Source organism: Mus musculus, chromosome 11 (genome assembly GCF_000001635.26).
Source record: "Mus musculus strain C57BL/6J chromosome 11, GRCm38.p6 C57BL/6J".
NCBI lineage: Eukaryota > Metazoa > Chordata > Mammalia > Rodentia > Muridae > Mus > Mus musculus.
This window is the reverse complement of record NC_000077.6, coordinates 9,553,499-9,568,134: the sequence shown is the minus strand read 5'-3', so window position 1 is coordinate 9,568,134 and position 14,636 is coordinate 9,553,499. Positions and strand designations below refer to the sequence as shown.

At 40.6% G+C, this 14,636-nt stretch overlaps 1 protein-coding gene across 2 annotated transcripts in view; it reads right to left on the bottom strand.

The window, feature by feature from the left end:
• Abca13 (ATP-binding cassette, sub-family A (ABC1), member 13) overlaps positions 1-14,636 on the bottom strand; it is a 492,930-nt gene that overhangs the window by 116,737 nt on the left and 361,557 nt on the right. For both annotated transcript variants that reach the window (NM_178259.3, XM_006514706.4), the window contains 2 exons: positions 1,805-1,859; positions 290-467 (listed from right to left, as the gene is read on the bottom strand). In NM_178259.3, coding sequence (NP_839990.2) covers positions 290-467; positions 1,805-1,859 — 233 coding nt within the window. The remainder of the gene's footprint in view (positions 1-289; positions 468-1,804; positions 1,860-14,636) is intronic.

Below are 14,636 nucleotides of genomic sequence, written 5' to 3'. Positions count from 1 at the left end.
TTTTCCCATCCCACATTTCAGCCCATTGAAAGGTAATAGTGAAAGCTGCTATTCACTCATTTCTTGCCTAATAAAAAACTGGGGTCCTAGATTCCAGAGCACTCCAGCCCGTGATTCCTGAGTCTTCCCCTCATAAAGTAATCCTGACTGTCTGAGGATACCACCTGGTAAAGGCAAACTGGTAGGTGCTCTTAGCCAACTGAATGAGTGTTTCCCTTGTAGACACCCCCATATGGCTTAGGCCCTTCAACCACCATATTCATATAAGAACCATATTCACAAATCCTACCATGTCATACAGGAAGTTAATTAGCCAGTATGTCCTGTGTCCAAGGCCACTTATATGTTGCAGTCTTTTAGCTCCAGTCACTCTGTCCCTCACCACAGAGCTACCAATCGATGCTGATAAGATGGAGAATCCCAGGACAATGCAGAGGGCAACACCACACTGGCGGATGCTCTCCAGGCTGTAGACAGAGGATAATGTAACAACTCATCAGATATCATAGAAGAAACCAGAATTTCCTTCTACTATTAACACTTGGCAAGAAGGAAGGCCAGGCACACTGCTAACAATGTATGGATTCTCTCTTTCATTCAGTCCCCTCAAGTTCTTTGAAGTGGGTTATTGTTCAGAGCTTACAGAACACACAACAGAGAATAGAATAGACAAATATGAAGCTGAAGAGCATTTCAGCATCTTCCTATCTCATCCTACTCTTGATCATGTAGTCTGACTCTCAGTTAAACAGTAAACCTCTGCAGAGCAACATGCAGCTCCTGGAGCCCTTTCCAGTACTAAAACCCATTTGCTGTGCAGCAGAACTCAACAAGGAGGGGCATTTGTAGGGTTCCTTGCCTCACTGGATCATGTCTAGACTTGGGTGTTGGGAAAACCAAATGCTTTCTAAATGGCCACATATCACCACCATCACACCACGCAGTCTCTCTGACAGGCAGAGCTGGAGTCAAGCACTGTCACTGACCATTTTGTCTATCTCTGGGAGCAGGTGCGCACAAGGATTCTTTTAGCTGTCTGACACAATGAACGGTCTCACCACACAACACCCATTAGACTATGCTTTCTGTCTATCACACCTTGTTTTATAACATTCATCAGCTAGCCTGCCCCAGAACTGAGGCCACATGTCAGACGCTGTTGGAGGTAGAACTCTCCAATAGTAGAAGTAACAAGACAAACTGCAGCTCACCTTTGTTGTTCCATTGCTTATTTAAAGAAAGCAAACTCATCAAGATATATGGTCTCCACTTGGCAAGCCAGATGATTATAGAAATAATATTTCTATCATTAATTTTTAACTAAATGATTGGTAGCTATATGGAAAAGAATGGAGATGGGGGAAAGAATGAGGACAGAAACAATGTACTTAGAAGCAAGGTGTTGACTCCTGACACTTAAATATGGACTCAAATGTGCCATTGCAACAATGACACCCACCTCTATCTGCACTTCTTGTTATGTCATGCAAGAAAAAAGTTCACGGAGGCTTTGCATGTTTACCTATGTGAGTATCATATTTATGTTGTTAATGTGAATAGTCCTCTTGGAATGTGTATTGTTCAGTCTACAGGAACAATTCTTTTTATGGAAAACAATTTCTTTTGTGAAAACCATAATTGAATAGTATTTTCACCCATTTTCTGCCCAGCCATTTGCACTTCCACTTTTAAAGCTATCTGAGTCAGCATTTCTCCTGGAACATGTTGAAATGGGATCAAAATTGCTCCTCAGCATCTTAGAGGTTTTCTTCTGTATGCTTCCCATATCACTCCATCCACTTACATCCTGTCTTCATTCAGCAAGGCCCCTCCATATGGGTGGCTGTACAGGGTTATTCCTGTGAACAACAAATTAAGACGTGAGCTTTATGGCCTGTCCCTTTGGGGACTCATCTTCAAGCCACTCAAGAGTTGTCCTCTGGTTGCTCTGCCCACCCCAATCCATTATCAATGAAAAATAGCAAATATGTTCTTGCCATTAAACTGGTATGTGCTGAGCTCTTTGTTCTTATTGCTTTGTCAAACATAACTATTATGCATTTCACATGTGTCACATCACAGGCACCATGCTCCTTTGTCTCTCACTTCGTTGTCCACTGTAGTAAGTATCCTAGTGTCATAAGTACTACACCCATCTTTACCCACATACATCATTTGGGGCAAGATGAAGTATGCAAGTATATTCCAGTAGCTAAAATATCATTGCATATCAGAGGAAACAGCCTTGGTCTATAATGGCTTGGAAGGAGAACTTGGTTCAAAGAGACAAGTTCAAAACAAAATAAAACATGATTAGAGGTTGAGAGCACTGGTTCTAGCCTAATCTTTGGGGAGAAGACAAAGTTGGACAAAAATTCAGTTACACAAATAGTGATGTTATTCAATCAACTAAACTTCAATAAAGACTCGAGATACTGAAGCTTAGCTATTCTTCTGGCTGCTGATCAGATAGATATACTGCAAACAATGGGGGTATCATGTTTGATTCCATAGGCTCTTCCCTAACCTCATTTACAGCATCTCTGTTGACTGGAACCAATAAATAATCCAATCTAATAAGGTCAGGGCAACTCCTAAAACTCATGACCAGACAGCCAGAACATGGAGGTCCCCAGGACACTTGCAATGCAGCTGATAACTGGACTAAGTGTGATCTTGTTGAAGAACACACCCTTTGGATTTACTGGGTATAACTGAAAACTATTATTGAAAACATGACTTATTTCAACATCTTGTCCTATTCCCTCCTTTCCCAGAAGTCGAGCAAACACAAAGGCCAATGCCAATGTTAATTTCTGTCTTATTATATTTTGCCCTTCCAGATCAACTTCCAGAACTTCTAGACTTAGGTTTCTGGAAGCAGCACATTCAGTGATTGACTAGTTCTTCTTGTTAACTTGGCACAAAGTAGAATCACCTGGGAAGAGCGAACCTTAATTGAGAAATTACTTAAATCAGATTGGCCTGATTAATAATTGATAGAAGAAGGTTCAGCCCACTTTGTGGGAGGTCTGGGATGTCCAAGATAGTTAGCTGTGCATGAACCAGTGAGAGAGTCAGTAAGCAGCATCCCTCCCTTGTTCCTGTATAAGCTCCTGCCCTGGCTTCCCTCAGTGATGGGATTTTATCTACAGGTATAAACCAAATAAACCTATTCCTCACCTCAAGATGGTTTGGTTCATGCTCTTTACTATAGCAACAGAAGACAAACTAGATCCTCCAAATAAATAAGTGTTTCTCCTCTTGTATGTTTGGCCATGAATCTCCCCTGTGTTCTCTGCAACCTATCTCCTCAGACCACCTGGATCTCAACCCTCATATAGTCGAATATATACTGCACGTACCCTGTCACCTGTAGCCTGCATGTTTGTAACCTCCAAAACAAAACCCACCATTAGCTTGTAGGATTCTTATTATTCCAGTCACCCAGGATAGAAATTGAGGTCCTGTCCACTCCACAATTTTCTTTACCGCATTTGTTCAAGTTTCCAAGTTCCCTCACTTCTAAGTTTTCCTACTTCCACGTTGCCCCCTCACACAGTGTGATGGTGTTCATGATCACTAGCACCTTGTCTTGGTAACCCTGAGCTCACATCATCTCTAAGCCTGCCTGTACTCAAGCTCAGTAAATATGTCAGTCCCCAAAGCTAGAGAATGTGTGAAGAAAGAAAGAAAGAAAGAAAGAAAGAAAGAAAGAAAGAAAGAAAGAAAGAAAGAAAGGGAGAGGGGGGAGGAAGGAAGGAAGGGAGGGAGGGAGGGAAGGAGGGAGGGAGGGAGGGAGGGAGGGAGGAAGGAAAGGCATATGCCTGAAAGAGGGAGAGAGGGGCAGAAAAACAGAACAACCATGTCCTTTACCTCCACACAGGTTCATTTTATCATAAAGCATAAAATTCTTCCACTGATTCCATTTGAAAAATGAGGTTAGTATCATTTTCCTTGACCCTGATGCATTTTAACTTTGCCTTCAACTTCCTAGACCAGGCCCCATTGACATCTCATTCCATCTTACTCCTATTCAGATATTAATTTATTTTTTTGTGTGTGAAATCATTATTACATCGTCATGCTTTAGTGAAGTAAAACAGATGAATAAAAAATGTATAAAGACCGTCCCTGACTTACAGTAGTTTTATGAATTTTGAACTCTACACTACTGCAGAAATAAAATATGCTTTGTGGAAATCACCCTTCAAAATTGAATTTTAATCCTTTGCTGGATATGGGCATTTGGTATCATACTCTGGTCACACTGTGCAGCAAGCACGTTGAGCAGCAGATCCTAGCCACTCAGCAATGACCCACACTCCATAACTTGGGAATCACAACCTTGTTATCTTTAGTCTGTTATTTGTGTCATATGAATTGCTTAATTATAACATTTTCAACTTACTGTGAGTTTATCAGGACACAGTCAAGCTGAATCTATATGTCAAGTTTACAGTGTTATTTTTAGCATACAAATACATGGTGAAATGATTAGATTACCACCAGTCAAGCTAAGTAATATAACCATCATTTCTTAAAAACTTGCTGATGAGCATGGAAATTAGTGCAACCATTATGAGACACCGTATAGAGGAGGTACTTCAAAACTAAATCTGGAAATAATATAAGATGTAGCACCCCCACTAAAGGACTGATAGAGTCATACTCAAGGAAGAAAATGATATAGATGTATGCAGACCATGTCCACTGCAACATCATTCTCTCTCTCTCTCTCTCTCTCTCTCTCTCTCTCTCTCTCTCTCTTTCTCTTTAGTTTTTTGTGATTTTTTAATTAGATATTTTGCTTATATACATTTCAAATGCTATCCCGAAAGTTCCCTATACCCTCCCCCACCCTGCTCCCCTACTCACCCATTCCCACTTCTTGGCCCTGGCATTCCCCTGTACTGGGGCATATAAAGTTTGCAATACCAAGGGGCCTCTTTTCCCAATGATGTCCGATTACCATCTTCTGCAACTTATGCAGCTAGAGGTACAAGCTCTGGGGGTACTGGTTAGTTCATATTGTTGTTCCACCTATAGGGTTGCAGACCCCTTCAGCTCCTTGGGTACTTTCTCTAGCTTCTCCATTGGGGTCCCTGTGTTCCATCTAATAGCTGACTGTGAGCATCCACTTCTGTATTTGCCAGGCACTGGCATAGCCTCATGTGAGACAGCTATAACAGGGTCCCTTCAGCAAAATCTTGCTGGCATATGCAATAGTGTCTGGGTTTGGTGGCTGATTATGGGATGGATCCCCAGGTGGGGTAGTCTCTGGATAGTCCATCCTTTTGTCTTAGCTCCAAATTTTCTGTAACTCCTTTCATGGGTATTTTGTTCCCTTTTCTAAGGAGGAATGAAGTATCCACCCATTGGTCTTCCCTCTTCTTGATTTTCTTGTGTTTTGCAAATTGTATCTTGGGTGTTCTATGTTTCTGGGCTAATATCCACTTATCAGTCAGTGCATATCTAATGACTCCTTTTGTGATTGAGTTACCTCACTCAGGATGATATTCTCCAGATACATCCATTTTTCCAAGAATTTCATAAATCCATTGTTTTTAATAGATGAGTAGTACTCCATTGTGTAAATGTACCACATTTTCTGTATCCATTCTTCTGTTGAGGGACATCTGGGTTCTTTCCAGTTTCTGGCTATTATAAATAAAGCTGCTATGAACATAGTGGAGCATGTGTTCTTATTACCAGTTGGAATCTCTGTATAGCCCTGGCTGTCCTGGAACTCACCCTGTAGACCAGGCTGGCCTTGAACTCAGAAATCTGCCTGCCTCTGCCTCCTGAGTGCTGGGATTAAAGGCATGCAACATCATTCTTGATTACCAAAGTAAATCTACAAGTCTAGTGTCTATAGTCAGATGAATAGATGTAAAAATGTGTTATTTTTGGATATAGAGCCAGGTATTTACAAATGCACACACCCACGCGCACATACGTGTGCGTGCACACACAGGCACAGGCACACACACACACACACACATTTTAGTATAACATTCAAACATTTTTTAATGAAAAGGAAATCCTGCTCTTTGCAAAATACTTCCAAAATAAATACCATATACATAAAATAAGTCAGAAGCACAAAAATAAATACCAGGTGGCTTTCCACAAATCCCTGACACTATTAATAATATCCTGTTATGCTTGCAGACAGGAGCCTAGAAAGACTGTCCTTTGAGATGCTCCACCCAGCAGCTGACTCAGATGGATGTAGAGACCCACAACTGAAAATTAGATGGAGCTTGGGGACTATTATGGAAGAGTTGGGAGAAGGATTGAAGGCCCTAAAGGGGACAGGAATTCCATGGAAAGACCAACAGAGTTAACTAACCTAGACCCTTGGGGCTCCCAGAAACTGAACCACCAGCTAAAGAGCATACATGGGCTGGATCTAGGCTTCCACACATATATGTAACAGATATGTATCCTTGTCTTCAACTGTCCATGGGATATGGTTTTCTAGTTGGGCTCCCTTGTCCAGCCTCAGTGGAGGAGGATATGCTGAACCCTGCAGAGACTTGATGTGCCATGGTGGAGGCTACCCAGGGGAGGCTCCTCCTTCTCAGAGGAGAGGGGTTATGGCAGAAGGACTGCCAGAGATGGGGACCAGTATATGGGGCATCAATTAGGATGTAAAGTGAATTTTTTTAAAAGTTAAACATAAAAAAGCAGAGTGTGGAAAAGACCGAGTGGGAGATATGTTACTGAAAGGATATAAGAGGAAGTTCATTTTAGGGACAAATATACAAGCATGGTGACTAGAAAGAATAATGATGTATTGATTACCTTTGATGGGATAAATATTAAGTCTTCAAATCCTGAGTCCTTGCATGCTTGTGAGAAGAGTTATGCAGTTGTCACCCAGAAGTACACCGTAATCACTCCGCATCAATGGCTTACACATCCACAACTTCAACTAACTATCCATTAGGAATGTCCAGGAAAAACCTGCATCTGTACTGAGTGTGCATAGGTATTTCCATTTTCATTATTCCCTAGACTGTGTAGCATGAAAACTATTTGATAACATTTTTATTTTATAATGTATTTTCAGTCACTTGGAGAGTATGTCAATTATGTGGCAGAGTAAGCCTGATTTACAGGCCAATATTGTACCGATAGCATTTGAAATAAGACATTTGAGCATCTATGGCTTTGGACAACTACCAAGGATCCCTGAAACTAATCCTGACAAATACTTAGGATAATTCAAGCTGTGGTCATGTGTTATATGCTCTGAGTATGTATGTTAAGCTACGTGTATATATTTTTTGAGAGAAGATCTGTCACGCCACTGTTATGGACATTTGAGAAGAAGTACCTGAAACACATGTATCTCAAATGTCTTCTAGAGCATGACAGCTAGCTGTGACATGCTGTAATCCCAGCCAACAGCTACAGACACCACAACCCATTTTCTCATCAGCACATACTCCTGATCTCCCAAAGTCTACCTTCATTGAGCAGGAAGGAGACAGACTTGAGGCCAAGTGCCCCTTCTCTGCACATTTTTCACAAAATTTACAAGTGTTCTCATGGAAGATGCAAGACGCAGTGATAAAATTTGAAGATGCAAAAACTGGATATGTGTTTGACACACACACACACACACACACACACACACACACACACACACACACATATGTATATAGATGCTTACCTTAAACCATAGAGTTGCTGTTTAAAAGTGGTTCTCTAATCACTTTATTCTGTACCCTCATTTCTATGTTGTGAATGTACTGTCCTTCAGTGTGGCACAGTTCCTGGGTTGGTGTCATTTTTAGAGTTTTCCTCTAGGAGGTAAGGGCAATCTGTTCTCCCATTCCACTGGTGAAATGATTGACTGCTTCTATGGTTACCATTCTCCAGTGTTCCTGGTCATACTCCAGTACTTACATAATGCCCCTTCCCACTTGGCACTCTGATGATGAAACTTTGTATGAGGAAAGCAAAGTAACAAGAATACGTCTCTGCAAGTCAGTTTCTGGAATGGTGGGTTCTTAGAGGAGATAGGAACTTCAAGGAATGGTGTAGCCTAACATATCTGGTATTTCAGGATCGCAGGAAGGGTTCTGCTTTTCTGAGCAGAGCTGATGTCTATGATTCTTTTTAACCAGACCCCCACCAAGGTACAATAGCACTGAAAACTGGGCATCTATACAACAATCATGGTAGAAAACAGTGTTCTTAACATCATGCATAGACCACCAAACCTTTACAAGGCAGCAGAAGAGCAGCTGATATATGTGCAATGAGCCCTGGAAAAGAGCTCCCATCACTCCACCCCTAGAAGATAACATCCTGCCCTTCCTTCCCTCCTTTGCATAGGAACATTAGCAAATCTCCCTTGGTGCTGCCTCCTCCTAGACCTTAGAAGTAAAAATTAATGAAGTAGCCACAAATCACTCCCTTCCTTCCAGAGGATCACACTGAAATAACTATGAGACACAATTTTCATTTCATTATAGCTTTAGAATTATATGATATACAGTAGCTCCACACAATTCTACAAGAGATCTTAATACCCTGAAAAGTGGGACTTAAGACTGCACTCAGGTCCACAAGAGCCTAGTGCACTCGTAATACCCCCACAAGCTAGAGCACAGAATTCTGAATGTCTTCACTAGGAATGCAAGATGTATGTGGAGACACTTGCTTTACCTAGTCTAACCATCACACAAGTGTACATGTACTGAAGCATCATGTGGTACCCCATAAATAGCATAATATATTTTCATGTTTTTAAAGTAACTAAATTTTAGTGTAATAAATAAATACAAGCTATCATTTCCTTCTATCTCAATTTGTAGCCATCCTTAGGCATTTACGGTAGAACTGAGAAATTCTCTTTAAAAATCAAAACACTCCTCTATTGGGGACCCCACGCTCAGTCCAATGGTTGGCTGCGAGCATCCATCTCTGTATTTGTAAGGCTCTGGCAGGGCTTGGAGGAAAGGTCCTTGGTCCTGTGAAGCTTTGATAGATGCCCCAGTATACGGAAACTGAGGGTGTGGAGGTGGGAGTGGGTGGGTGGGCGGAGGAACACCCTCATAAAAGCAGGGGAGGGAGGATGTGATAGGGAGTTTCGGGGGTGGGGGGAGTGTGAAAGGAGATAACATTTGAAATGTAAATAAAGAAAATAGCCAATTAAAAAAAGAGAAAAAATCAAGACCCAGCTGATTCTGAACCCCCATTCTGTTCCCCATCCCTCTTCCCTCACTTCATCTGCCTCTTATGACTATTCTATTCCCCCCTTCTATGTGAGATTCATGCTTCCTCAGGGAAAGTCAAGAAAAATGGCTACATGACCATGAAAATGAACAGAAATCTGCAACTGACAGGGGTGAGGAGGTGGGGGAATCTCCAGGAGGAGATAGACACCTGGGGAAAGGGATTAGGGAGGTGCCCAAGAATCAATGGAGGAGACCTTAGCTGTGACTCACAACATTGAGGATCTAGAAAGGGAAGAGGCAACTTCCTGTAGCCAACCTCTTGAACCCCAGTGGAGTAACAGAGACACCAACGCACCCACAAAACTTTCAACCCAAAATTTATCCTGTCTACAAGAAATGCAGGCACTGGGGATGGAGCAGAGACTGAGGGAATGACCGAGCAAGAACCCATCCCAGTGGGCAAGCATCAATCCCTGACAACATTAAGGATACTCTGTCAGGCTTGCTGTTTGTGGATGGCCCTGGTGTTGTTTGTATTTTGATGTTAATTCTGGTTTCCCAGGAGAGGTTGTCTGGATTGGGGAATGAGTCACATACTCAGGTGACTTCTTGTGAACCATCCCCTAATTAATAAATGAGCCAGTCATTGGATGAGTAGGCAGAACTTCCAGGTTAGATAGGGAGGAGAGTAGGCAGGAGGGAGCTAGGGGTTTTTAGACTGGGATAGCGAGAGAACAAGATGTAGCTACTAGTGTCTCCCAAATTAGATGGAGAATCTACCAGGATTTACCACAGGAGGAATTAGATTTAATACGGTTTACAAGATTAGGACTCTATTATTGCACCCAGCAACCATTGTTTGTGAACTACTAAGTTTGTATGGTGTTTCCCTTCATGCGATGGCTCAGCTGGGTTCCAGAGAGAAAGGTACAGCAGCAAAGCATGGGTTTGCTAGATGTGCACCACAAAAAGCCGTGGGAGATTTGAAGCATGGGGCTGATGTGGTCATAACCCACCAGTGGGAACTTAGCGAGCTGGGTGGAGAGATTTCGGAGCTCTGAGTCAGAGAGTCTCCACAAGAAAAGGCCAGCCATTGCCCGCACTGGGCAACCAGTCCACCAGGGCAGAGAGTAGCTGGGTTTAGCACAGGATTTTGGTCCTTTTTAAATATTTCCCGCAACACTTGCAGACAGGAGCATGTTATCCTCTGAGAGGCTCCACCCAGCAGCTGACTTAGACAGATGCAGACAACCACAGCCAAACAGTGGACAGTCAGGTACCAATGGAAGAATAGGAGGAAGAACTGTGGGCCTTAAAGGGGATAGGAACTCCACAGGAAGACCAACAGAGTCAACTAATCTGAACCACCAACTAAACAACATACATGGACTAGACCTAGGCCTCCCCACACATATGTAGTAGATGTGCAGCTTGGTCTTCATGTGGGTCCCAAACAACTGGAATGGAATGAGGGCTATCCCAGAAGCAGTTTCTTGTACATGGGCTATGTTCTTCTAGCTGGTATGCCTCAATGGGAGTGGACGCGCCTAGCCTCACAGAGCCTGAAGTACTAGGGTAGGCAAGGAGTAAGAGGGCCTGCTACCCACTCAGAGGAGGATTGTAGAAGGGGGTGACCATGAGTGGGGCAGTGAGTAGGATGTAAAGTTATTAAGTAAAAAATTAAATTAAATTAAATTAAAAAAAAATCAAGACACAGAAAAAGACAGTTTTAAGGTTTAGAACAGAAAACCCTGGTATTGCTGTCAGAGCAGTAGGTAAGGCAGTACTTGCTGCCAGCTTTTGCAAGACCACATCCAGCTCACCTTAGAATAACACATTCTGCCTGTGTTCCAACCTGCAGAGCACTAGACACCAACTGTGATTCATTACGAATCAAGCAAAGATTTGATGCTGCTCATTCTCAGGCCAGATGATTCATTCAGGTGTTGCTGAGCCAGCTAGCAGGAGCTTTGGGATAGGTAGACAAGTAGGCCATGCCTGAGAACATTACCTCCCACCACAAAGAAACCATTATGTTATACTGGGAAGTCACGCAGAAGGCACCATGAAATTGTATGGGGATTCTGGCAACACTAAGGTCGGTGGATTATATATACTTGAAACTCATGTGGTGTCTGGGTCTCCAAACACCAAGTGACTTTTTCATTTTTATAGCAACTTGGCTCACCATCACATTACCATTTTTTCAGAATCCTATTTGTTTTTTGTAGCACTTCTATGAGGTTAAACATACTTTTAAATTAAACTAACATTTCTTTAAATTGGAAGTAAGACTTTATGTGTATTTTGCAAAGTCTGGAAAAAGATTTGGAGTTATTTAAATAAATGGCATATGCATACATTTCCTCAAAAATAAGAGAATAATGAACAGGTTAAAAAAAAAAAAGAAAGAAAACTACAAACACTGGGGAAGATGACTGCTTCCTGAGACTCTCAACTGCTCCAACAGGGGATATATCCCAACTGAACAGCCTATCTCCCAAAACCTCACACAGTACAACATTAGAAATTAGACCATTTCTGACAAATCTGGGCATGAGGTTTGGCCCATCACATGCAACTACTATATGAGTCGTGCTACACAGAAAAGGCAGCCAAGTGGTTGGGTATTGGAAGGTGAATTCAGAGAGAGAACTGCAGGATAAGAAAGTTCTCCTAACTGACCTGACTTCAAGCAGATTGTGCAGCAGGATGGAAGGAACAACAACAATCACCTGAGTCTCCACTTACTCCCTTTTCTATGAAGCCAGAAACATCATTTATGGACTTTGATGTCCTGGTGTGGACACTACATTATCACAAGGAACAATCCCTGCAACTGAGGCATTATTTTCTTTGTCTCCTGTCACTCAATATTCTTCTTAGGAAACAATGGACAGCGAGAGAATCTTGGGCTGATGAGGCTGGTAACAGGGTCAGGTCTTAAAGTAAAGGGCTTTATGTAAAGAGCAGCACCACCATGGGGACAATGGAGTGCATCTCTCTTGCCAACATTACCTCAAGGATTTCAGAGATGACGTTCACATGTGCACTTTGAGGACACTTGAAACATCTTTCTTTGATTATTCTTATCATTTATACTCTGGCTTTTTTTCCTTCTAAGAATTGGCCCACAGCAATGTATAAATGTGTAAAATTAGTTTTCTCATTTAGTGTTCTCATTATGACTGCATCTGTTATGTTTTCTAGACTGTACGTTTGTCACTTACAAAAATGCACATCTGTGCTTTTGTCCCATATCCATTATGATAGAGAAATACTTAGCACATTGCAATTCAAGTCATCCCTTCAGAGTTCATCACATTTATAAATGTATATCTTTGGAAGTGCCCAGACATCCCTAACATTTACATCAAAAGACTTCCCTTAATCTCAATATCTGTAGAAAAGTTTTAAATCACTGTTCCTTAAACTAAGGTCACAACTCCATATGAGGTTGTATAGCTGTATGCAGAGTAATAGAAACTTTGGAAACAGAAAGTAGATTTCTGATCATGCAAATAGTCAAAATTTAATTAATTCAGAGTAAAACATAAGAAATTTGAGATCTTGATACTCTATCACGTGTGTTTCACTACTCATTTCTGTGATAAATATCCTGACTAAGAACAATTTTGGAAAGAAAGGTTTTATTTTAGCTCACAGTCCCTGATTAAAATCTATCATGGTAAAAAATTTAAAGTAACTATATACATAATATGTATAGTCAAGATCAGAAAGTAATGAATTAATAAATACAAGCTAGGATTCAAATTTCTCCATTCTATAGAGTCAGGATCCCCTGCCTAAGGAATGGCGCCATCCATGGTGGGCAGATGATCTCCCACAACCTGCTTACAAGCCAACTTGATCTACACAATCCTTGAGATTTTCTAGGTAGTTCTAGATTATGGCAAGTTGATAATTAGGACCAACCATCAAAAATGTTCAAGGTAGCCTTAGTTCTGAACACATACCTTGCACATTTTGTATTGTGCATGCCCCATAACACAAAGCTACAAAGGACCTTGCATGAAATATCTTGGCTCAGATTTGAGAATATTGAAAATAATTATATATATTGATAATAAAAATATGTTGATAATATATTTTCCATGATTTTTGTTTATTTTGTTAACATTTAAAACATCTGTCTGGCATGAAAACTAAGGGGAGGATAAAACTTCTACATGTGATACTGTGATACTATAGACTTCACTCGAGGTTGATAGAACGTTTGTTGTAAGATGTAATGTACTGTTAATGTTAACTTCGTGGTCTGAAGTGTTTAGCTGTTGAGCTGGATTCCTTATTATTAGATCTTAAAATTTTCATTCCCTGTAGTTAACAGCTTGACAGAGGAATTCCCCAAGTGGCTTGTTTTCCAAACTATCAAGAACAAACCCCTAAGTTTCCCTCACTCTTGTAACTTAGCAAGGCTCGTGAATGGAAATAACAGTGCCCAATCACATTCTGCCTTAAAAGGTAAATACAGATGAGATAAAAAGAAAAAAAAAAGAAAAAGGGAAAAGGAAAATAATGAATTATAGTGCATTTACTATATGAAGAAGATTTTATTTCTTATAAAAATAGGAATATTTAATTATTAAAAACAAAGACTCTTAATACTTTCTTACCATCCTTCCTCATCCTGTTATTATAAAACCAGTGTATCTTCAGGTTGAATTATGTTAGAATGTTTGACTTTAAAATTGGATGTTTGAGAGTTGCTGACTTGAGTTTCATTTGAAAATGTTAACTCAATTTTGGCTTGAAATCTAGACAGAATTTCCAATAATTTCTGAAATGGCCCTCATCATTTATCTCTCATTTTGTTCTACATAGTAATATGAAGTAGTACTCTCACTGTTGGCAATTATAAAAGCAAAATATTGATCAACTATAAAACATGTTGAAGTTGCTCTTTGCCCTGGCATATCAGAAATTTATCCCGGATTTAATTCTTTAGGTAAAAAGTAATTGAACCTAGATCTCATTAGTATGTTCATTTCTTTCATGTTTAATAAAGTGTAAATATATAACAAAGAACTGTTTTAAAATATGTCTTATAATGTATTTTAAGTAGGGGTTTGGTTTTTACACCTATTTTGTAGATTTATGACAGGAGCCATATAAAATTTTCTCAGGCAATAAAGGTTGAAAAATTCCTGCCTTGAGGAGTCACCAGAAATCTTCAGGAACAGTCAAAGGCTAATGTAATCACACACTACTAAGAGTGAATACAGACATGCGAAATGCTCCTCATAAGTGGCATTTTCATGGTTTTCACCCCCTCTTCCCTCTTAGTATCTCTGGGGAGAATGTTGTGGGTGTTTTCCTCAACACTAAAATTAATTATCACCATTACTAAGCATTATAAGTAACCATGACACAACAAGCTCTTGATTATAAAAGTAGGGTAAAAATATATACCACATG